The 22,449-nt window shown below is 43.6% G+C and overlaps 1 protein-coding gene and 1 pseudogene across 2 annotated transcripts; one reads left to right on the top strand and one right to left on the bottom strand.

The window, feature by feature from the left end:
* Window positions 1–22: 22 nt before the first annotated feature.
* On the top strand, window positions 23–5,044 carry Lypd4 (LY6/PLAUR domain containing 4). 2 transcript variants are annotated; one of them, XM_052712591.1, is made up of 5 exons: window positions 23–191; window positions 2,701–2,871; window positions 3,424–3,567; window positions 4,198–4,524; window positions 4,773–5,044. In XM_052712591.1, exons 2-5 carry the CDS (start codon window positions 2,805–2,807, stop codon window positions 4,973–4,975), a joined length of 741 nt encoding a protein of 246 aa, XP_052568551.1. In that variant the 5' UTR covers window positions 23–191; window positions 2,701–2,804; the 3' UTR covers window positions 4,976–5,044. The 2 variants fall into 2 exon arrangements, with proteins under 2 accessions (XP_052568551.1, XP_052568552.1); XM_052712592.1 differs by lacking the exon at window positions 23–191 and adding an exon at window positions 199–330.
* Window positions 5,045–6,755: 1,711 nt separating this feature from the next.
* Window positions 6,756–7,534, bottom strand: LOC128124089 (cysteine-rich protein 2-like; annotated as a pseudogene).
* Between the last annotated feature and the right edge of the window lie 14,915 nt (window positions 7,535–22,449).

The following is a 22,449-nucleotide window of genomic DNA, read 5'->3' as shown; positions in this document are numbered from 1 at the left end:
CTTCAGCCCCTGAGGCCGGCGGCGGCGGCGGCGGCGGCGTTTTCCCTGCCATGTCTGGTATTTAATGTGGGCTCTAGCCTGCCTTGTGCCACACTCATCGGGGTTACACAGCACCCCCGTGTGTCTGTGGCGTTCCAGGCCCAAGAAGGCGGCGGAAGTGACTTCCAGCTGGACTGCTATGCAGAGGACGGGTACTGAAGCTGGAAAGGGGCTTTGTGCCCAGCCTCGGGTGGGGGTTGCCTGAATGGCGGGTCAAAGAGGCTGAGCTTTAAATCGGGAGGAGGGAGCGCAAAAGGAACAAACACATAAAAAGCCGTTGGCCTTTGCCTGGTACGTCATATCCATCTTATTACTTCTTCACAACGACTCTAGAGAATGGGTAATCACTAGGTTTTTGTGAATGAAGAGGCAGGTGAAGAGTTCGACAAAGTGCCTAAGATCTCCAAGCTAGCAGGCAGATTGCAACTTTGGGTTAGCTTGGAGCGCTAAGCCCTGGAAACTTTGTAGCCTCTCCCACACACTTTTAATAATTTCCCATTCCTATTAATCCCGACTCCGCACTTAGATTCTCCAGTCTTCCCCATAGGCAGCCATCCTAAGATGGTTAGTGTGTTTCTGATTTTGTGCGTTATCTTCAGAGATGTGTAGTGTTTTGTGTGCACGTGGATTTTGTGGATGTGGTAATGTCTTTATTATTTAAAAAAGAAAAAAAAAGCACTGTGCTTTTAGGGCCAATCCGTGTGCACATGTACGTCTATAAATGTTTTTATATTTATTTATTTATTTTTTTAAATTTCATGTGCATTCCCGCATGTATGTATGTGTGAGGGTGTCAAATCCTTTGGAACTGGAGTTACAGACAGTTGTGAGTCGCCATGTCGGTGCTGGGAATTGAACTTGGGTCCTCTGGAGGAGCAGCCAGTGCTCTTAAACCACGGAGCCATCTCGCCAGCTCTCTTTTTTTTTTAGATAGGGTCTCAGAACTGGCTCGGTAGACCAGGCTGTCCTGGAACTCAGAGATCTACCTGCCTCTGCCTCCAGAATGCTGGGATTAAAGGTGTGTACCACCACTTCTGGCTGCATCTAATCCATTGCTTCTGTGTGTGATATTCCTCCCTGCAAGTTGTGCATTCCCTTACTTTCAGGAGAGGTGTTCCTTTTGCCCAAACCCATCATCACAAAAGTGATTCCTCCTCATATATTGGAGGGTGGAGATATTCGTTATATTTAGCGATACTGTACCAGAAGTGGGTGTTTATAAACCTAATTTGACTATTGTCAGACTTCTCCCTGCATTAGACTTGAGACACTGATGGGAACTCACAATGTCTCTTTTCCTGGGGGGTCCCATCTATCCTTCCCTCAGTCACTCCATAAACAGCAGAGTACAGAAGTATCTATCACCACACACCTGCTAACTCTTATCCTTTTCCAGCTTTCTGAGTGCTGTCAGCCTGTGAGGTATAGAATAAGGATACATTTTGCAAGATAATTGCATTTCCCAGGTTACAGTTAGACTGGGGCACTTCCTCCAATGCCTGCTAGCTTTTGTGCCTTTACTCTTCTGAGGATGGTTTCTTCACAGGCTTATCCTAGGCTCACTCTCGTTTTCTTGCTGGTGAGAAAATTCTTATTGGTTTAAATTATTACATATTTTCTTTCTTTTTTTTTTTTTCCAGAGCTGAGGACCGAACCCAGGGCCTTGCCTAGCAAGCGCTCTATCACTGAGCTAAATCCCCAATCCCAAAGATTTATTTTTATTATGTATACAGTGTTCTGCCTGCAGGTATCCCTGCAAGACAGAAGAGGGCACCACCTCTTATTATGGATAGTTGTGAGCCACCATGTGGTTGCTGGGAATTGAACTCAGGACCTCTGGAAGAGCAGCCAATGCTCTTAACCTCTGAGCCATCTCTCCAGCCCTTACATATTTTCTTATGTCAGTTTGCTTTGAATAGTTTATATGTTTTGTATAGTTTTTGTTGTTTTGTTTATGTTTGACACAGGGTTTCATGTAGGCTAGGCCACCCTTGAACTTGTTATGTAGTTCAAAGTGATCTTGAACTTCTGGTCCTCCAGTCCCCCTTTACAAGTGTTGGGATTATAGGCACACACCACCATGGTATATTAATATGAAATTGACATTGGTGCAGTATTTTAACTAGACCATGTTTAGTTTATTGCAGATTTTATATGCATTCCTGTGCATAAGTGATATGGTTGTTATTGTCCAGTTCTAAATACTTTTTAATTTCCTTAGTAAAGAAAAAAGATTTGGGAATATGTTTATTAACATCTACTCTCTCATATGCTTTTTGTACTTGAGACAGGTTCTCATGTAGTGGGTTTGTTTGTTTGTTTGGCCTTGCTCGCCTTAAACTTAGGTCAGCCTTCTGTGTGCTGGGACTACAGGTGCGCAGGTGTGATCCGCCATGCTTGATTCACAAAGCTCTAATGCTCAGTTTGTTGTTTTGATGTCCTTGCATTTGACTGGAGAACAGCCTATATAGTGATGGGTCTTTGGATCAGCACTGTGGCTGGAGGGAGAACCTAGGCAAGAACATGAAAAGTGTGCTTTGAAAAGAAGATAGTGCTGGCTGTGAATTATTTTGGAGGGGAGACCACAGAGATGGGAAACGTGTCATTAAAGGTCTCAAGGGAGCCCATACCGCAGCAACTAACATGGTCAATTTTCTTTAGAAAATTGGACAGAGAATTCAGGGACTGACAAGAACCAAACTTGAGACTCCATCAGAAATTGGCTCCAGATTGATCTGTCACAGCCAGGACCCTGACTCAGAAGCATGGGACTCCAGGATTTGAGATCTCTGCAGCTGCTGTGCCTCTTAGAGGCCATCTCTTTATTGCCTTGTATGTCCTGTGGGGGCTGTATACTGTAAGGCCCCAATACGTGGGAGGCTGGCTGGACCTATGTACTGGTGGAAAGTGGGCTGAGTCCCCTTAGGGGATAGGCTTTCTGCATGCTGATGTTAAGGTGATATGGGCCGGAAGGTGGTGGTGCACACCTTTAATCCCAGCACTCGGGAGGCAGAGCCATGGGGATCTCTGTGAGTTTCAGGCCAGCTTGGTCTACAACTGAGAACCAGGACAGGCACCAAAACTACACAGAGAAACCCTGTCTCCATAAAACAAACAAACAATAACAACAACGAACATGATGGGTCATGCCTTTAGTCCCAAGTACTCAGGAGGCAGAGGCAGGTGGATCTCTGAGTTTGAGGCTAGCCTGGTCTACAAAGTGAGTTCCAGGACAGCTAAGGCTACACAGAGAAACCCTGTCTCAAAAAACCAAAACCAACCAAACAACAACAAAAGCCCCCCAAACAACAAAACAAAACAAAAACAACAACAAAAAGAAGGTGGTGTGGGAGGCAGGTGACTGGAAGAACATTCTCTCTTTAGGGACTGAAGCTCTTTTGTGCTATGAGGCGACAGCTTCAGCCTTCAGAGCTGTGACCCTGCATAACTGGAACTGGCTTCTGTTGAGGAGCATGGTGTGTAAGCTGAAAGAAGGCTGCGAGGAGACGATAGTGTATATTGAGACAGGTGATATACCACCTTTTGCTCACCTTTCTGCTCACCCTCCTCTCTAGCTATACTTCCAGCAGCCAGGACTGAGACACACACACACACACACACACACACACACACACCTTTGTACACCTGAGACGTGTGTGCGTGTGAGTGCGCGTGTGTGTGTATACAAATTGATAGTAAAAGCATAATGTTGATTATTTTAGATAGTAATATTACCATATGCAAAAAATAAAAAGGTATGCTTGTGAAACACTTCACGTTCCTCAGGGGCACACAAAACACATCAGTTACTTTAGAGTGACTGCTTTGGCGAGGAGTGAAAGTGAGGAATAGGGATTACTGGCCAGAATGGGGTAGGTCTCACTCAGATATTTGTAGTGTAGGATGGATGTGGACAGGTCCCTGGGGGAGAGGGAAGGATGAAGACACAGGAGCTAGGGCAGCAGAAGGGCTTCCATAAGAAGGATTAGCAGACACAGATAAAGACCCTGGCTTCTTGTTCCATGCAGGTGCAGTGAGTGGGTATGGGAGGAGGCAAAGCTGGGGCCAGGAGGGCACAGGAAATATAGAGGCTAGAAAGGGAGGCCCTGAGAGGGGCCAGTGACACTGATTCCACCTCTTTAATCCCCTACTCCTCAGGGACCAGTAGGGGAATTGTGAGTTTTAAAGGCTGCACCTCAGCCTTATCTTACCCCCCACAAATCTCCTACCTCGTCTCTCCACCCGGAGTGTCCGTTGCCTCCTACAGCCGTGTCTGCAGGTCCTATCTCTGCAACAATATAACCAACTTGGAGCCTTTTGTGAGACTCAAGGCTGGCGAACCTAAGCACACAGCATCTTCTGCCAAACATTGTCCAACCTGTGTGGGAAGGCACGACCAGGAATGTCTTCCAAATTTTGTCACCACTGAAGCCTGTCCCTTCGCTGCTTCTTCATGTTACAGTTCCACCTTACAATTTCAGGCAGGTGAGAGGAGGGCTTTATCAATGACTGTCTGTGTCTACTGTACCATGCCTTTGTACCCCGAGAGACTGGCAGGGTCATGAGATGGGAGTGGGGTCCAGGAGACTAGACACTCGAACTCTAAGTAAGAAGAGGAAGGGTTCTGTTGTCTGCTGGGGAAGCAGGTGTTCTGACTGGTGAGGGCCTCTGGGAAGGGACCAGGATTCTTAAGTCTGGAAAGTAGCCCTGATTCTTCTCTTTCTTCCTTGTAGGGAATCTCAATACTACCTTCCTCATAATGGGCTGTGCTCATAATTCAGACAAGCTTTTAGCAAATTTTCAGCATATTGGGAGCATCAGAGTGACTGAGGTCGTCAACATCTTAGAAAAGTCCGAGGCTGCTGGTGCAGGGCACTGTAGTCAAGGTCCTCCTTGGAGCATCCTCTTAGGCCCTCTGCTTATCTTCAGAGACTGACCACCCAGCGAGACTGGAAAAATATCAGATCCCCTTGCATAATCAAATAAAATCTCAGAATTATCCTTGTGTTTTGTCCTGTGGTCTGTGAGAGTGTAGAGGGGTAGAGTGTAGAAGGGCCCAACATATACAGGGAGCGGGGACAGGAACAAAGGGGTCTGGGTCTGAGAAAGTGGGATTCCTAGAATACAGCTGCTTTCTGCTCAGAACTCAGTACTGAGGAGATGAAAGTTGGTGTGGAGGAAAGCAGTTTAAGAGCTGGTAGCACAGAAGGAGGAAGGCGTTATCATTCTCAAAGCTGCATCCTGCGGAACTCAGGTCTGGATAGGTGCTTTTGTAGGCAGGGAAGGAAGGCAGGGCAGGAAGGCTGCTTGTTGAGTGGAGTCTTTGTCATCCAGGCTGCCATCTCCTCCCTTCTCTGGATGGAAAATCACAGCTTTGACTAGCTTCCCTCCCTCCCTCCCTCCCTCCCCTTCCTCTTTTCATTTCCTTCCTTTCCTCTCCTTCGGTCCTCCTGCTCCTGGTCCACCTTACCCCATTCCTGGAGCTAGGATTTAATCCAGGACTTGTACATGCAGTTAAAAGTTTTCCACTGCCGGGCGGTGGTGGCACACACCTTTAATCCCAGCACTTGGGAGGCAGAGGCAGGCGGATCTCTGTGAGTTCGAGGCCAGCCTGGGCTACCAAGTGAGTTCCAGGAAAGGTGCAAAGCTACACAGAGAAACCCTGTCTCGAAAAACCAAAAAAAAAAAAAAAAAAAAAAAGTTTTCCACTGAACTACTCCCTGGCCCCTCCCAGCTCCCTTAGTTCTTTACATATACACGTTTTCTTCCAGGGGAATCTCACAGCACTTTATGTTTGTGTTACTTGATGCACAGAATTAAAAGAGTAAGGCAGAAGTGGGATATGACACCCATGTGCGCCCCCCCCCCCCCTCTCTCTCTCTCACACACACACACACACACACACACACACACACACACACACACACACAGCTGTTAATTGAAGGTAACTAGATGTGGATTGTGTAAATCTAAACAAAGATCACTTACAAGTTAACATCTTAATCATCCCAGGTGTCTTTCCTTAAGAATTTGGTATGCAAGCCGGGCAGTGGTGGTACACATCTTTAATCCCAGTACTATGGAGGCAGAGGCAGGTGGATCTCTGAGTTCCAGGCCAGGCCAGCCTGGTCTACAGGGTGAGTTCCAGGACAGCCAGGGCTACACAGAGAAACCCTGTCTCAAAAAAACCAATTTAAAAAAATGTAGAATGCTGGGCAAAGGGATAGAATATGACCTTGCAAAAGGGCTACTGGGGAGGAAATAAAACACAGTCTGCTGAGGACAGCTTCCAAAGAAGTGATCACTTCTGGAGTAGTTATAGTTCAGGGATGAAATGTCCCCAACAGGCCCATGTGTTGAATACTTGATCCCTAGTTGGTATTTTGGTAGGTTATGGAGACTCCAGAAAGTGAGGTCTAGCTGGAAGGGGTAGGTTAGCACTGGTGGGTCCTTGAAGGTATTTTGTCCCTGTCCCCTTATTCTTTCTTTCTGTTTCCTGTCTTCCATGAGATGTTCTGCCACTTCATGGTCCTGCCACCATGACGATCTGCTCAAGTACATGAGGCCAAGAGTTCATGGACCTGCTCCCTCCAAAACCGTGAGCAAAAAAATCTTTCCTCCCTGAAGTGATTTCTATCAGTTACTCTGGATAAAATGATGATGAATGTAACCGATACAAAGGAAGACTAAGAACTTGTCATCATCCTTGCAGGTGGCTAAAGGAAGCTCTCCAAAATGAGAAGCCCTGGACTTGTAGGCAAGGCACACTGAGGCAGGACTGGGTAGCAGTCCTTAGAGCCAACTAGAGGATCTTGTGACAGCATCTTCAGATCCTCAGGCTGAATTGTACCTTTAGGGTTCTTGTCATAGATGTAGTTGCCCACAGCAGCAGTATTCACTCCCTCAAGTCCAAAGAGTATTCTATAGCAAGCCTGTGACATAGGGCTGGCCATCACACTCACAGTATCCACCTGGGGTCAGTGTCTTGGAGCAGTACTCACAGCACAGGCAGGGCTGGTGCCAGTCCTTGCCCAGGTCACCTTCTTGGCGAAATGGTAAAGCACACCATTTTGTTATATCAAGGACACATGTTGGCCTCCCCATTGAACGTGGTGACACTAGAGACTTTGCTGGGAGTGTGTGTGTGTGTGTGTGTGTGTGTGTGTGTGTGTGTGTGTGTGTGTATGTGTGTGAACCTCTGGCCTTCTAATCCTTTGTTTGGACCACTGGGATGACCTGAAGGTCCTCAGTCGGGGGGTTTTCATAGCTATGGGAACTGGCACCCCTGATATTCATGCCTTTGGGTCCAAATAGTGTGGCATATGCAGGGCTGTGGCAGAAGGGCTCCCCATCATATTCAGTGTGGCCCTCAGTGCATCAGTGTCTTATTGCAGTGCTTACACTAGAGACAGAACTTGTGCCAGTTCTTGCCCAGGGAGCTCACCTTCTTGTCGAAGTACACAGTCTTGACACACTTGAGACACTTGGAGGCCATGGTCAGTGGGCCCAGTCAGCTAGCCCCCTCTACCTGTACTGGACTCTGAGCTCATGAACATTTTCTTTTATATATATTTAACTTAGCAGCATTATTTGGCTATATCTCATAGATCATAAAAGTCACCTATTTCAAATGTCTGATTAGTTATTAGTATATCTACAGAAGTGTACTACCATCACCAAAATAAAATTAAAACACTTTAATCAATCCTAAAAGAAACTCTGCTTCTATTAGTAGCTAGTCTCTAAAGTTTCTAAATCTCCACAGCTCTAGGAAACATTAGTCTATTTTTTGTGTCTGCATATTTCCCTATGGTGAAGATACTGAATCATATATAATTAAATCATACAATAGGATTTTTTTTTGTTTGACTGGATTCTTTTTTTTTTTAAATTCATTTATTTAATATGTATACAGTGTTCTGCCTGCATGTATCCCTGCAGGCCAGAAGAGGGTGCCAGATCTCATTACAGATGGTTGTGAGCCACCATGTGGGTGCTGGGAATTGAACTCAGGACCTCTGGAAGAACAGCCAGTGCTCTTAACCTCTGAGCCATCTCTCCAGCCCCTTGACTGGATTCTTTTGTGTAGGATAATGTATGATGTTGCAGCAAGTATCAATACTTCATTTCCTTTTTTGAGAGTGTTTATAGTGTGTGTGTGTGTGTGTGTGTGTGTGTGTGTTGTTATATACTTGGATGTATATGGGTCTGTGTGCCTATGTGCCTGCACACAGAGGTCAAAAAATGATGTGGGATATCCTATCATTCTCTGGCTTAGTCCCTTGAGACAGTGTCTCACTAAATGTAGCCAGCTCACCAGCTAGCTCTTGGGACCCACTGTCTCCAATCTCCCATTCTAAGCAGGTGTACAGGTCCCTGCCTGTGTTTTATATAGATGTTAGAGATTTGAGCCTAGGTCCTCATGCTACCCACTGAGCCATCTCCCTGTGTAGGTGGATTTTCGTCTGGACTATTGGCTAATTATTAGTTGTTAATCAATTATTTATTAATTATAATTAATTATGAAAGCTTAGCTGATAATTCAGGCTTGTTTCTAACTAGCTCTTCTAACTTAAATTAACCCATATCTTTTAATATACGTTCTTTTATGTGGCTCGGCTGCTTCCTTCACATCTCCTAGTGTCTCCACCCTTCTTCCCAACATCCTCTGTGCCTAGAAATCCTGCCTAGCTATTGGACATTCAGCTTTTTATTATACCAATCAGAGTGACATATCTTCACAGTGTACAAAAAGATTATCCCACAACATCCCCATGTCAGCATTTCCTTTTTTTTTTTTTTTTAAATGAGACAAGGTCTTACTATATAAACCTGACTGGTCTAGTACTTGCTATGTATCTCAGGCTGGCCTGAGACTCACATTCTCTTGCTGCAGCTTCCTGAGCACTGAGATTACAGGTATGTGCTGCCACACTTTTTATTTGCTTTTAATGGTAAATAACAATTCACTGCATTGATGTCTGATCTTTTATTTACCCAATCATAAGTTTGGTTCAACTTCCTGAGGGGTTCAGCTGGAATTCAGGGAGTAGACTGCTGGGCTGAGGGGGTGCTCCAAGCTGAATGAAGGATGTGGTTTCAGGGTTAGGCACCAGGCATCATGTTGATAAAGTGCCCACTGCTGTGGGGCTGACACTGAACACACTCAGGCTCCATCTGTGTCCCACCACGAGTGTCTGTATGTTAAGTGTGCTTTCCTTTGTCCCACATGCAGCTGTTTCTAGAGGACACTAGAAAGCCGCATCAGCTGTGTGGTTGATCCAACCTGATGGTCTTAGTAATTTCCATAAAAAAGCAAAGAGGCCTCTGAGTCTGTGTCCTGCTCAGAACAGCATCAGCACCTCCCAGGCTTCTGCTGCTCTCTGCTATGTCCGGGTTGTGTTCAGGAACCCTATTCCCAGTCCCCTCCATCCCTGATTATACCACTCCCACCCAGTGGCTTTCCCCTGCTCTTTCTTCCTCCCTCTCGCCCTCTTTTGCCCTTTTTCTCTTTCTTTCTTCTCTCCCTCCTCCCCTCTTCCCCTCTCTTTCTCTTCTCTCTCTTTTTCTTTCTTAACTTTTTTGAGACTAGGTTTCTCTTTGCATCTCTGGCTGTCCTAGAACTCATTCTGTAGACGAGGCTGGCCTCAAACTCACAGAGATCCACCTGCCTCTGTGATTAAAGGCGTGTGCCACCACACCTGGCTCTCCACTGTTTCTTGACTCTCAAAGCTCATACCAGTGTGGTGTAAGACTTGAGTCTCCCTTGGGCCTGTGAGACCAGAACCTTCATTCCTCTCACTCACCTCATCGAACAGCTGCTCTGTGCCAGTGACAGGGGCCTGTAGAGTGTGGAGAGCAGATTGTGGGAGACAGGAAAGGAGGGTCAACAAGGTTTGTTAAACCTCACTGAACAGGTAGTAGCTTGAGCCTGGATTCTGGTCCCTGACAGGTTAGACCTCACTTCCCTGTGTCTATCTTCACCGTTTCCTCTCAGAGTGAGGTGCTTTCTGAGCACCAGCTTTCATGTCAGGGTGACACCCTTGTCCCTGCCCTGGTCTGCACAGCCCACACCCTCAGTAATCCTGGACCCCTGGGTAATGCCCCATCCATTCTGTATCTGTTAGATTCTGGCAGTCCTCTCAGATGGATGGGGAACCCCAGGACAGGGAGAGCAGCCTAATGCTAGGGGGGTAGGTAGGATAAACATCTCTCGGTATTAGGAGGGGTGGGTCTGGTTGTGATGGGGGTGACAACACCCTGATCCAAGCCTTTGTGAGGGAAGGAGAATGACGTACCAGGGAGGCAGGGCTGTCTGAGAGTCTATGGCCTGTAGAGACCCACAGAGGTTTTCTAGTGAGAACTTACTCAGGGTCTGAGAATCTGAGCTTGCTTTACCCAGCAGGGCTGCATAAGGGGATGGCTTGACCATGGGCATGGTTGCCAGGTGTTTGGAAGGGTCTACACTTTGCTGTGCAGTGTGCTTTGATCTAGCAAGTGGGGGGGGGGGGGAAGGTCTTTTGCCCCACCCCTTGGCATTGTTATAAAAAGCCCCTTTGAAGAGGCAGATGGGGACGGTGGGTTTTGATCCAGATCCTCCCGAAGCTATCCTGTGTTTCTGTCTTTCTCCTCTCTGCTATCTTTCTATCCAAAAGTTTCTTATTCCTCTCTCCTCCTCATAGGAACCCTTTAAAAGGTGGGAGCTGGCCTCCCACAATGGCCTAGAGGCCAAGACAAGAGTTATGGAGGATGTCAGGAGGACTGACTCATCCTTCAGGAATGAGAGCATCAGGAGAGACAAAGTACCTTCTAGAGAGAGACCCTGTTACTACTATTTCTAGAATTTACTGCAGTCAAAGCAAGCTCCTTGTGTCCAGGAAACAGTAAGACTTATGGCTCCTGCACACCTGGATTCTGTTTTCCAACTTTGAACTTGTATAGTCTGGATATGTCATTATGTGGAGTTATGTAATGAACTCCATTCTGTGTCTGGCTTATCTCACTAAGCAGTGTGCCTTCAGGTTTATTGAGAACTTTAGCTCTTAAACGTTTATTGGGGTTGGGGATTTAGCTCAGTGGTAGAGCGCTTGCCTAGCAAGCACAAGGCCCTGGGTTCGGTCCTCAGCTCCGGAAAAATTAAAAACAAAACAAAACAACAAAACAAAAAAACCCCAAACAAACAAAAAACCCATTTATTTATTATTTATTATTCATTCATTCATTATTTGTGTGTGTGCCACAGCTTGTGTGTGTGTGTGTGTATGTGTAGGTCCCAGGACAACTTTGGAGAGTCTGTTCTCTCCTTCCACATTGTTGAGGCAAGGTCTCTTGTTTTTTTTTTTTTTTCTTTTTTTCTTTTTTTTCTGCTGCTATACTGTGTACTTCAGGCTAGCTGGCCCCATGTACTTTTGAATGATTTTTTAAAAAATATTTATTTATATTTTATATATGAGTGCTCTACATGTATACCTACATGCCAGAAGAGGGCATCAGATTCTGTTGTAGATGGTTATGAGCCACCATGTGGTTATTGGGAATTGAACTCAGGACCTCTGGAAGAACAGCCAGTGCTCTTAACTCCTGAGCCATCTCTCCAGCCCTCTTGAATGATTTTCTTGTCTCCTCAAATCTTGCCTTAGGAATTTGGAAATTCCAGATGCAGGCTACTGCATGTGATTGTGAGCTGCCATGTGGGTGCTGGAAATGGAATGTAGGTCATCTGGAGGAGCAGCCAACAATGTTCTTAGCCACAGAATCATCTCTCCAGCCCAGAGTTACATAGTTCTTTGTATACTATGGACATGAAACTTCTTTCAGATATTTAATTTACTGATAGTTTTCTTTTTACTGTTATAAAAATACCCATTATTATAAAAGATTTAAATCTTTGTCTTGTTTTTTGAGACAGGGTTTCTCTGTTTAGACCTGGCTGTCCTGGAACTCTGTAGACCAGGCTGGTCTTGAACTCACAGAAATCTACCTGCTTCTGCCTTCTGAGTGCTGGGATTAAAGGTGTGCACCAGGAAAGGCGCAAAGCTACACAGAGAAACCCTGTCTCAAAAAACAAACAAACAGACAAACAAACAAACAAAAAAAGGTGTGCACCACCACCTAGCAATATTTTAAATAATTTTAAAATATGAATCATTTCTTTTCTTTTTCCTTTTTTTTTTTTTTTTATATCGAGACAGGGTTTCTCTGTATCACCCTGGTGTTGTTCATGCTTCTGTGTCATTTACTAAGAATGCTTGACAAATATATGCCCAGAAGGTTTAGCTCTGTGTTTCATTATAAGAGGACTTAAAAATGGGTGTAGAGACAAAAAGGCCAATAATAAAGGCAGAAATGTCCACGTTAGTAATTAGCCCCTGATTTCTTAGAGCTGAATATTTGTGATTTGTGATTCAAACATCTTACACAGGGCTAGAGAGATGGCTCAGAGGTTAAGAGCATTGGCTGCTTTTCCAGAGGTCCTGAGTTCAATTCCCAGCAACCCATGGTGGCTTACAACCATCTATAATGAGATCTGGTGCCCTCTTCTGGCCTGCAGGGATACATGCAGGCAGAACACTGTATACACAATGAATAAATAAATCTTAAAAAACAAAATAAACAAAAAACCCACCAAACATCTTACATAAATGTCTAGAGCTTAATTACCAACAACCCGGGGCTCCTCAATCCAAATGCCAGTCTAAAAAGACAGTTGTGCAAGTTACTTTCTTTCCAAAGGCAGTGGGCTGCCTGCTTATATATCCAGCTAGGACCTACACAGATGCCACTGAGAATTGGTGAGCTGGAGCTGTGTGCCCCCCGCAGCGTGTTTTCCTTAATCTTTCCTATATCTGTTCTGATCTTGTAAATTACTTTCATCCTCATGCCTTTCCTTTGGCTGTCGCCATTGCTCCTTGCGGATGTGTGGGTGTTAATGCTTCTATTTAACTCACTGGTCTGCTTTGCATTGTTTAATAGAGAGAGCAGTTTCCAGAAACTGCATTATTCAGCTGCTCAGAATTAGTGTGGAAAAGACTACTCTTCCCCCATGAACTTATCTCTGTACACTTGTCAAAGGTCGTATGACCAGAATTTTATTCACTTCTTGATTCTCAGTTGCGTTCCTTTGGTCCATATGTGAATATATATTTTTTTAGATTAAAAAAATAATTATTTTTCTGGGCAGTGGTGGCACATGCCTTTATTCCTAGTACTTGGGAGGCAGAGGCAGGTGGATCTCGGTGAATTCCAGGACAGCCTGGTCTACAGAGAACAGTCCAGGACAGCCATGACTATACAGAGAAACCCTGTCTTGAAAAACCAAATTTTTTTTTTTACTTTGTGCATATGAATGTTTTGCTTACATAAATGTATGTATACCGTGTGTGTGCCTGTTGGATCCACAGGAACTGGGGTTATGGATGATTGTAAGCCACCATATATGTGCTGGGAATCAAACTCAGGTCCTCTCCATGAGCACCATGTACTCTTAAGCACTGGGCCATCTCTCCAGCTTGTATGTGAATCCTTAAGTAAGTGTCACGGCAGTTTTATTACCACAGCACCATAGTAAGTACATTAAGTGTTCAAGTGAGGAAATGTAGGTCCCCAGTTTTGATTTTTGTCAAGATGGCTTTGGATGTTCTGTTGTGGAATATTAAGGTGTGTTTCATTTGTTCATGCTGTGAAATATTTGTTTAATGATGCAAAGACATGTTACATTTGTTTGATTAAATAAAATTAACCTGCAGTCAGGTGGTTGAGTCAGCAACTAGCTGATAGGAAGTGTAGCTAGGGTTCTTAAGTGGGGGTGGAGCAGAAGGAATTTTGTTTTTTTTGGGAGACTGTGAGCTAGGAGAGGAGGTTAGCTACTTGCTATTCAGCCTCCCTGAGGGAGCAGAATTTCACCTCAGCCTTTGAATACTGAGTTCTTTAGAAGAAGAGATATCTAGATAAAGTTCCCTTTAGTGGCTGTGATAGAGCTGGTGCTTGAGGGCCAGAATCCCTCCTGGCTGTGGTCATTCCAGCTGAACTGCTGCTGGTAGCTGTGGAGTTGCAACTGCCAAGTAGGACAGCAGTTGCTTAAGGGGCAGCTACTGAATTTAATGAAAAACAACAATGTCTTTATGTTTTTTAAAAAAATATGTTGTTCAGTGGTTTTTCTTTTTAATGTATTTGGGTGTCACTGTGTAGCTTTGGCAGACTTGGAATTCACCATATAGAACAAGTGGCCTCTTCTCAGACTAGTAGCAATTCTCCTGCCTCTGCCTTTTGAGTACTGGGAATACAAGCATGTACCATCATACTCAATTCAATGGCTTAAAAGTTATTGTTGTAGGTTATTTATTATTATTAATTATTATTATTATTATTATTATTATTATTGTGTATGTGTTTCTTATGGGAAAGTCAAAAGACAACTCTTGGTAGTTGGTTCTCTCCTTTCACCGTGTGGGGTGGAGGGACTGAAGTCAGGTCACTACGCCTGCACATCTACTGTCTTTACCCACTTAGACCTCTTGTTACTTTCCCAGATTTTTTTTTTTTTTTTTGTTTTTTCGAGACAGAGTTTCTCTGTAATCCTGGCTGTCCTAGAACTCACTTTGTAGATCTGGCTGGCCTCAAACTCACAGAGATCTGTTGTTCAAACCTTAGATGGTCTTTTAATAATAATATAAAAAAACCCCCAGAGCCAGCTATCAGGGTGAAAGCTGAAAGATCAGAGAAGCAGAGCAGCCTTCCACTGGTCCTTTTTTTTTATCGTTTGTCATATTTTTATTGTAGTAAAAACATGAGAAAAATAAATGACTGAACAGTAAACTCTACTGATCTCCTTAGATTTCCTGTCTCTGTCAGTGGGGTTTATTATTGAGTGGGTTTGTTTTATTTTGGCCTGGAGACCAGACCCAGAACTTATGCATGCTATGTATGGGGGGTCCTCTAATGAACTACAACCTCATGTAAAGTTTTAAGTGCTTATTACCTGAGCACCCATATTACTTACCTTTTACTCTTCTTGATGCCAATGACATAAAGGAGCAAATGAGCCTGTGGGCTCTTAGATTTTGTTGTTTGTTTTTGAGATAGATTTTGCAACACCGCCCAGGCTCCCAGGTATTTGTTTTGTTGTGGGGTTTATTTTTTTTTGGGGGGGTTGCTTTTTGGAGACAAGGTCTCAGTTGGCCCAAGTGTACTTCCATCTGGCTATGTAGAAAAATCAGAGTTGACATGGTCTACTAATGATACTGGAAAGACCTTTGGTTTACAAAGTGATCTATCACAAATCCTTAGTCAGATTTTGGTTAGGCTTAATTTATCAAAAGTTAATTTATGTAAAACTTACCAGAAACATTACAAAGAGAGGCATATGCATATGCATACTTAAAAACTCCTGCCCTTGAAACTGAATATACAGTAATGTGCTGTCTCAGCAAATGTAGGAGCTGATGCAGGAGAATTGCTTGCACCCAGGAGCTACAGGTCAGTCTTAAGGCCAACACATGCTTATAATCCCAGTGCCTGGGAGGTAGAGGCAGGAGTATTGGAGTTCAGGGTCATTCATCTTTGACTACATAGCCAGATGGAAGTGCACTTGGGCCAACTGAGACCTTGTCTTCCACTAGTTCTTACCGCTACAAAATCCTCTGAGTCCTCACCAGAAAGGGTCTCAGTTGAACTGCCTTTAGTTCCTGTCTTCTCATGCCTTATATACCTTTCTCTGCCCTTCCATATTACTTCCTGGGATTAAAGGTGTGTGTGATTCCCAAGCAAAGGCATGACATCTCAAGTGCTGGGATTAAAGGTGTGTGCCACCACTGCCTGGCTCTGTTTCTCTCCTATGCTGGATCCATCTCATGTAGCCTGGTGTGGCCTTGAACTCACAGAGATCCAGATGAATCTTTGCCTCCCGAGTGATAGGATTAAAAGTATGTGCCACCAATGTCTGACCTCTATGTCTAATCTAGTGGCTGGCTCTGTCCTCTGATCTTCAGGCAAGTTTATTAGGGTACATAATATATCACTACAGAGATCCTCCTGCCTCTGCCTCCTGAGTGCTGGGATTAAAGGTGTGCACCACCACCACCACCACCACCACCACCAGGCACTTTCCCAGCTTTTAATGAACAATGTTTATCTGTCTAAGGAAAACTGCAGTATGGTTTAAGAGAAACAAATAAAGACTTAAATAAATAGGGACAACATTTATCATTTGAGATAGAGTGGTATGTAGTAGACCAGGCTGGTTTTGAACTCACTCTGTAGCTGAGGATGATTTTGAATTCCTGATTGTCCTGCTTCTAACCTCCCCAGTGTTAAGGTTACAGGTGTGTGCCTCCATACCCAGTTTTATGTGATGTTGTGGGCCAAAGCCAGGGTTTTGTACTTGGGAGCTGAGCTATGCCTCCAGTGTCATCACAAAAGCCACAGCTCTTACCTCAAAGGGAATAAGAGATGGTTTATTCTGGAGTAAAAACTATGAGTGACCATGACCCAGGAACACAGAGCTGGGTTACCCCTCAGATAGACTGTGCCTGCCTTAGGTCATCGTCCTTCCCTAGTCAACTTTACCTGTCATGGAATGCACTTTCCATCAAGTGTACTCTGTCTTAGGATGGCAGCCAGCAAGAAGAACTTTACTCATCCCTGACTACCAGCCTCTGGTAGGGGAAAGTACAGAGCTTAACTCAGCTCTGACTCAGGTCCCTACTAAGAGCTTGCAAGTAGTTGGAACAACCACAGCAATCCCTAGGGCTGCCACACCCCCTGTAAAGGAGTAGAGGATGACCAAGATGGAATGTCCTTTTTGAATGGGTCTAAGATGTCTTTAATAGCCTTAGCTGTGCCAAACTCTTTTTTAAATTACTAAACTCTTGATGCAAACACATCAAATAAATGAATAAACTCCTGATGCAACTGCATCAAATTTAAAGACTTCATTAGCTTCACCAAACCATGGTTCATTAATATCAATAGGTTAACATAATTCTAGTATGAATATTACTATATATTTACAATTCTTTTAAACTTACATTCAAGAGCAAACTCTCTATAGGACTATTTACACTTTACAAACTTAGCAAACATCTGAAAGAGATCTCTTAACATAACTATTTACATTTTCTTCCAACAAGGCAGAGGGTATATGAATTGTGAGTCACCATAGTTAAAATTGTAGGTGAATTCAAAACGGTTTCATTTCTGAAGTTTGAAGTCCAAAGTCAGTTTTGTTACCAGTTTTAAAGTTCCCCTGAAAGTTTTTAATCAGAGCCTAATTTGTCAGCTGCTCTGGAGTCTTTGTATCTGGCTCCATCAGCCATGGGATTTGGTGAGTGCTGTTGCCAGTGGGCTGTAATACTCAGGGCAATGCCATACCTCCAAACCACCTTCCCTGCCAGGCCCTCCCAGCCATCCTAGAGCCAGTTGCAGCACACCACCATGGTGGTAGTGTGCCCAGCAGTGGCCAGTTGCCAGCCGGGGGAGTGGTGATCCCTTTACCCAAATTTGTTCTAGCTCCCCTGAATGCAACAATTCAACTCAGTTTAGACAGACATTGCTGAATCTTCACCCTCAGTTACAGCAGCATTTTATGACAGTCTTTCCCGAGGAACCTTGCCTCAGGGTGAAGGTGGTTGTCAAGGTAACCACCTTTCTGCTCAGCTAGTAGGAATTGGGAACCTGTCTCTTAAAGGAGCCATGCATAGGTTTGCTGCTAGTAACCAGAAGAGGTGTGGTTCCAGGCTCATTCCAGCTTTTACAGTCTCAGTCCTTGAATACCAAATAGCAACAAAACCTTTGTTCCAAACTTGTCCTCATCAGTCTGAGGGGGCCTCCTTAGTCTCTTAGTCTGCATGATGGAACATCAGTGTCAGGAATACCAGTTCAGCTGCTCTCACTCCAAATCCTCTGGGGAAATGTCAGCAGCTATGGTGTCATCAGGGCTGACATTCCTCTGTTGCATGCACAGACCAAGTGCTCAGGCAGCCATTGAACTTTCATTTCATCTTGTGAAAATATACAAACATGTCCTTAACCCCGTATTAAGACAGGGTCCGGACCCTTCCATAATCCCGAGCAAGGATCTTTCCATTTCACCTGAGCAAAAGTCACTTGGGAGCCATCATGTTAAAATCTATCTGTGGCAGATTGCTCATGAACATCCACATTCAAGAAATTCAGAAGAAAAAGAGTATGATTCAGTGCATTATGTGGTGACTGAGGGTACAGTTCCCCCTCTTAATTTTTTGAAGCTACATCTTGAGACTGCCATAGGCTCTTTCTACTATGCCTTGTCCTTGAGGATTATAAGGAATGCCTGTTTTATGCTCAATTTGCCATTGGGAACAAAATTGCTGAAATGCTTTACTGCTATTATCCAGAACCATTATCAGTTTTGATAATTTTTGGTATCCCCATATAGGAGAAACATTTCAGGCAAATAGCAATTACATATTTTGTAGCTTCTACACATTACGCACTAGCCATTAAAAATCCTAAGTGTCGATGGTTACATGTACATATTTTAACTTGCCAAATGAGCGACATCCAATTGCCATGAATGATTAGGAAGAAGACCTCCAGGGTTTACACCAAGTGAAGTACAGGAAAATACTTTGGACATACCCCACGTTGTTTAACTATCTGTTGAGCAACATCCTTGGTAAGATTGAATTGCTTTCTTAGACTTTTGCTATTTTGATCATGAAAAGCATGTGACTGTTGAGCTAATTCAACTTGGGATAAAGCAGTCGTCCATGTTAATTTGCCAGCTGTTGCACTACCATCAACTAGAGGACCAGGAAGAATGGAATGAGCTCTAATGTGGCCCACAAAGCATGGTAGCTTTCTCTAGTGAATAGCATCTTGAATTTGTTGAAACAGCATTCTAACTTGACTGTTACTAGTCCTAATACATGGAACAGTTTCTAACTTGAACAGCTCTATAAATGTATTGACTCTCTGTATATAAATTAAATGAACTGTCTACAAGAAACTGAAAAACCATATTTACCACCTATAATTCCACTATCTGTGTGGAAACTGGGGTTGTTTGTACTATGTAGCTTTTTCCATTGATAACATAAGCAGCCCTCCCATTGGAAGAACCATCAGTAAAAACTAGCATAGCATCTCTTATGAGATCTTTCATCACAATCTTAGGAAATATAAATGAATGCATTTGAGCAAATTGTAACAATTGATAAGCTGGAAACTGATTATCAATTTGACCTAGAAACTGAGAAAAGGTAATTGTTCAAGAATCATTATTTTGAAAAAGCCAATCAATTTTCTGTTTTGTAAAAGAAACACTGATTATAGGGAAAAGGGGCTGGCTAAAGAAACCCACCCTGACCCTGGAGCCTCGAACTAGGGAAAGATGGTTCAGATCTGGGCAGAAAGAAACACAGTTTGGCTCAGTCAGATCAGAGCCATCTCTGCCCCCGGCCAACTGACTTGTGAAACCAACCAATCACAGAGCAGGACAGTAGAACCTTGAGCCCCAAGTCAACCACTGGTTGACTCCACCTCCAAGACTTCTTGTGTAAACTGCCCTGCCTGGTCAGTTAGGAAAAAAGATTGTTCTCTCCACCCTGGTAGAGGCAGCTACTCTCCTGGACTCCTCCTTCCCAAATAAATCTCTTTCTCAAAAGAGTTTTGGGTGTGAAGATCTTCATTCACTGGCGTAAAGAAGATCCTTGCTGAGATGTCCCTCAGTGGACAAAACAAGGGAGAGCTGAAAGAGCAGAGCAAGGATGAGCTGAACAGAAGATCTTTGCTGAGATGTCCCTCAGTGGACAGAGCAAGAGAGAGCTGAAAAGTAACACTTTCATCCGGAGCCTGAGGAGATTGCTACATTTCTGCAGGGGTTTGCCCTTTCACAGAGTGAAGCAAAAGAAGCAACATCTTAGGCCAGAGAAGCAGAGCTCTGCTAGGAAGCCCCCTTAAGTGGGGGCTGAGCAAAGCTCAGCTGTAGCAGCTCGCCAGGAGAGGAGCAGGACTACTATATCCTGCGGGGAGACCATCCCCCATCATACCAGGTATACCTTGACTTTCCAGTCAGGATACCCTTCCCTGCTGAAGCAGTTCCAGGCCTGACTTTCCCGAGAAGTCAGAAAAATTTCCCTTCCAGGGTTGGACTGCTTCTTTGCAGTTCTAGCCATCAGAGCTGTGTTAAACAGCTCCAGGTGTCCAGAACACCTTCAGTGCAGAGCTGTTGTTCTGAGCAGCTTGAGGTGTCCGGGATACCTTACCCTCTAGGGCTGAACTGTCTCCTTGCAGCTGTCCTAAGCAGCTCAAGGTGTTGCCTAACTCCCCAGGTAGTCAGGACACCTTTCTCCAGAGTTGCAAAACTCACGTTTTGGTGCCAAAATCTGGGACCAAATCCAAAATTGTTGCAACCAATTTACTTACATTGTTGGTGCCGAAACTGGGGATCAAACCCACAGAATTGCAACCAATTTTATTACACTGATCACACTTGGTTCTTTACCAAAATAATGTCTAGATCCAATTCTGCTGTTCTATACCAAACAAGCTACAATTTCATAATATGGATTTAATGCCTTAGCTGGTGAAATAGGAAGATGTAACCATAAAAGATGATTGTTTTGCCATAATACTGCTGTGGGAATATGTCTAGTGGGCAAGATATATGCGTGCCAAGGTAGATCACAAATAATATAATGTACTTGTTGCAATTGAATAGCATTCTCAACTTGCAAAATAACCTGTCTACTCTTTTCAGTTAGCTGTCTAGGCAAATTAGGATCACCATCTCCTTTTAATATCACTTAAAGGTTCCAAATCACTGGTAGATAATTTTAAATAAGGTCTAAACCATTGACTGTCCCCTAATGACTTTTGAAAATCATTTAAAGCTTTTAACCCAACTTTTCTTATTTCCAATTTTTGAGGTTTTACTTCCTTAGGGTATAATACATATGCTAGATACTGAAAAGATGGCTGTCTTTGCACTTTCTCTGAAGTGATAATTAACCCTGCATGAGTAAGACAGTGCTGAAGCTGTCCAAAGGTGTGAAGCAAAATTTCTTCATCTTTATATGCAAGCAAAATATCATCCATACAATGAATAATATAAACTTGCTGAAATTGCTCTCTAACTTTTTGGATCGCTTGAGCCACAGATTTTTGACACGATATTGGGCTATTGACCATTCCCTGGGGCAAAACCTTCCAGTGAAATCTTTTCATGGGTTCTTTAAAGTCAACTGAGGGAATGCTAAGTGCAAATCTTTGACAATCTTAGGGAGCCAAAGGGATGGTATAAAAACAATCCTTTAAATCCAACATAATTTTATAAGTATCTTCTGATATGGCTGTAGGGGTACACAATCTAGGCTGCAAAGCTCCCATTGGTTGTATGGTTTCATTAATTTTCTTCAAATCCTGTAATAATCTTCATTTCCCTGACTAATTTTTGATCAGGAAAATAGGAGAATTCCAAAGATACATCCACCATCCAACTCTTCCTGTACTAACTGCTGGATGGCTTGTATTTTTTCTTCTGGTAGGGCCCATTGATCTATCCACACAGGATGGTCAAATTTCGAAGTTATAGGATCTACATAGCTGGTAAATTACCCTTCCTAAAATTACTCTAATTCATCCCTATTAGCTCTTTCTTCAGGGAGCAAAGATGACATTTGACCATTACTTATTTTTTTTTTTTTTTTTTTTTTTTTTTTTTTTTTTACCAACTCCTGGTCAGGAACCTTTTGTTTAATGACAACTATATTGGGGCTATATAAATATACTCCCATACAGCTTATGACATCTTAACCCCACAAATTTATAGGTAAGTGAGGGACAATGTATGACTGAAAAGTTCCTTCATGACCGTTCTCCCTCATCTTTTCAGGAGAGTTTATTGCTGCTCTGCTCAGGACACTGAGTTTGACCAATCTTTTTTACCTGTGTAATAGTTTCTATTTTTCGGCCACATGGAAGGCCATTGACTAGCAGTGATAACAGACAGATCTACACCTGTGTCTAAAAGACCTGAGAAACTTTTTCTGTTTGTAACCAAAGTGAGTTCTGGATGCTGTGGACCTATGGCTTGTAACCAATTGGCATCTGACAAATCAAATCCAGCTTCTCCTCTCTTATCCCTTTTAACTGGAATTTTTGTTTGTATCTGAGGAAGTAAAATTAACTGTACAAGTCTCTGGCCTATCTTTATTATAGAAATTCCCTTTGATGAATGAGTTATTACCTTAATTTCTTCCACATAATCAGCATCAATTACTCCAGGAGCAACAAAGACCCCTGCATGGTGGTACTACTTCTTCCCAGTAGTGCTTTCCAGCAAAGGCCCATAAACACCAGTAGGGAGGGCCTGCATCCCCATTTCAGGAGTCAAAACCGCATAGATGGAAGAGCTGACATCTAATTCAGCAC

The sequence above is a fragment of the Peromyscus californicus genome, unplaced genomic scaffold (genome assembly GCF_007827085.1).
Source record: "Peromyscus californicus insignis strain IS unplaced genomic scaffold, ASM782708v3 Scaffold_4__1_contigs__length_199733344, whole genome shotgun sequence".
NCBI lineage: Eukaryota > Metazoa > Chordata > Mammalia > Rodentia > Cricetidae > Peromyscus > Peromyscus californicus.
This window is presented reverse-complemented; position numbering and strand designations above follow the sequence as displayed.

Bases quoted from the DNA above. Each gene is read 5' to 3' on its own strand.
- Lypd4 (XM_052712591.1), top strand. From the start codon at position 2,805: ATGGGACTCCAGGATTTGAGATCTCTGCAGCTGCTGTGCCTCTTAGAG. The intron at 2,872-3,423 runs GTATGTCCTGTG...TTCTCTCTTTAG, and splicing joins GGCCATCTCTTTATTGCCTT to GGACTGAAGCTCTTTTGTGC. The intron at 4,525-4,772 runs GTGAGAGGAGGG...TCTTCCTTGTAG, and splicing joins CACCTTACAATTTCAGGCAG to GGAATCTCAATACTACCTTC.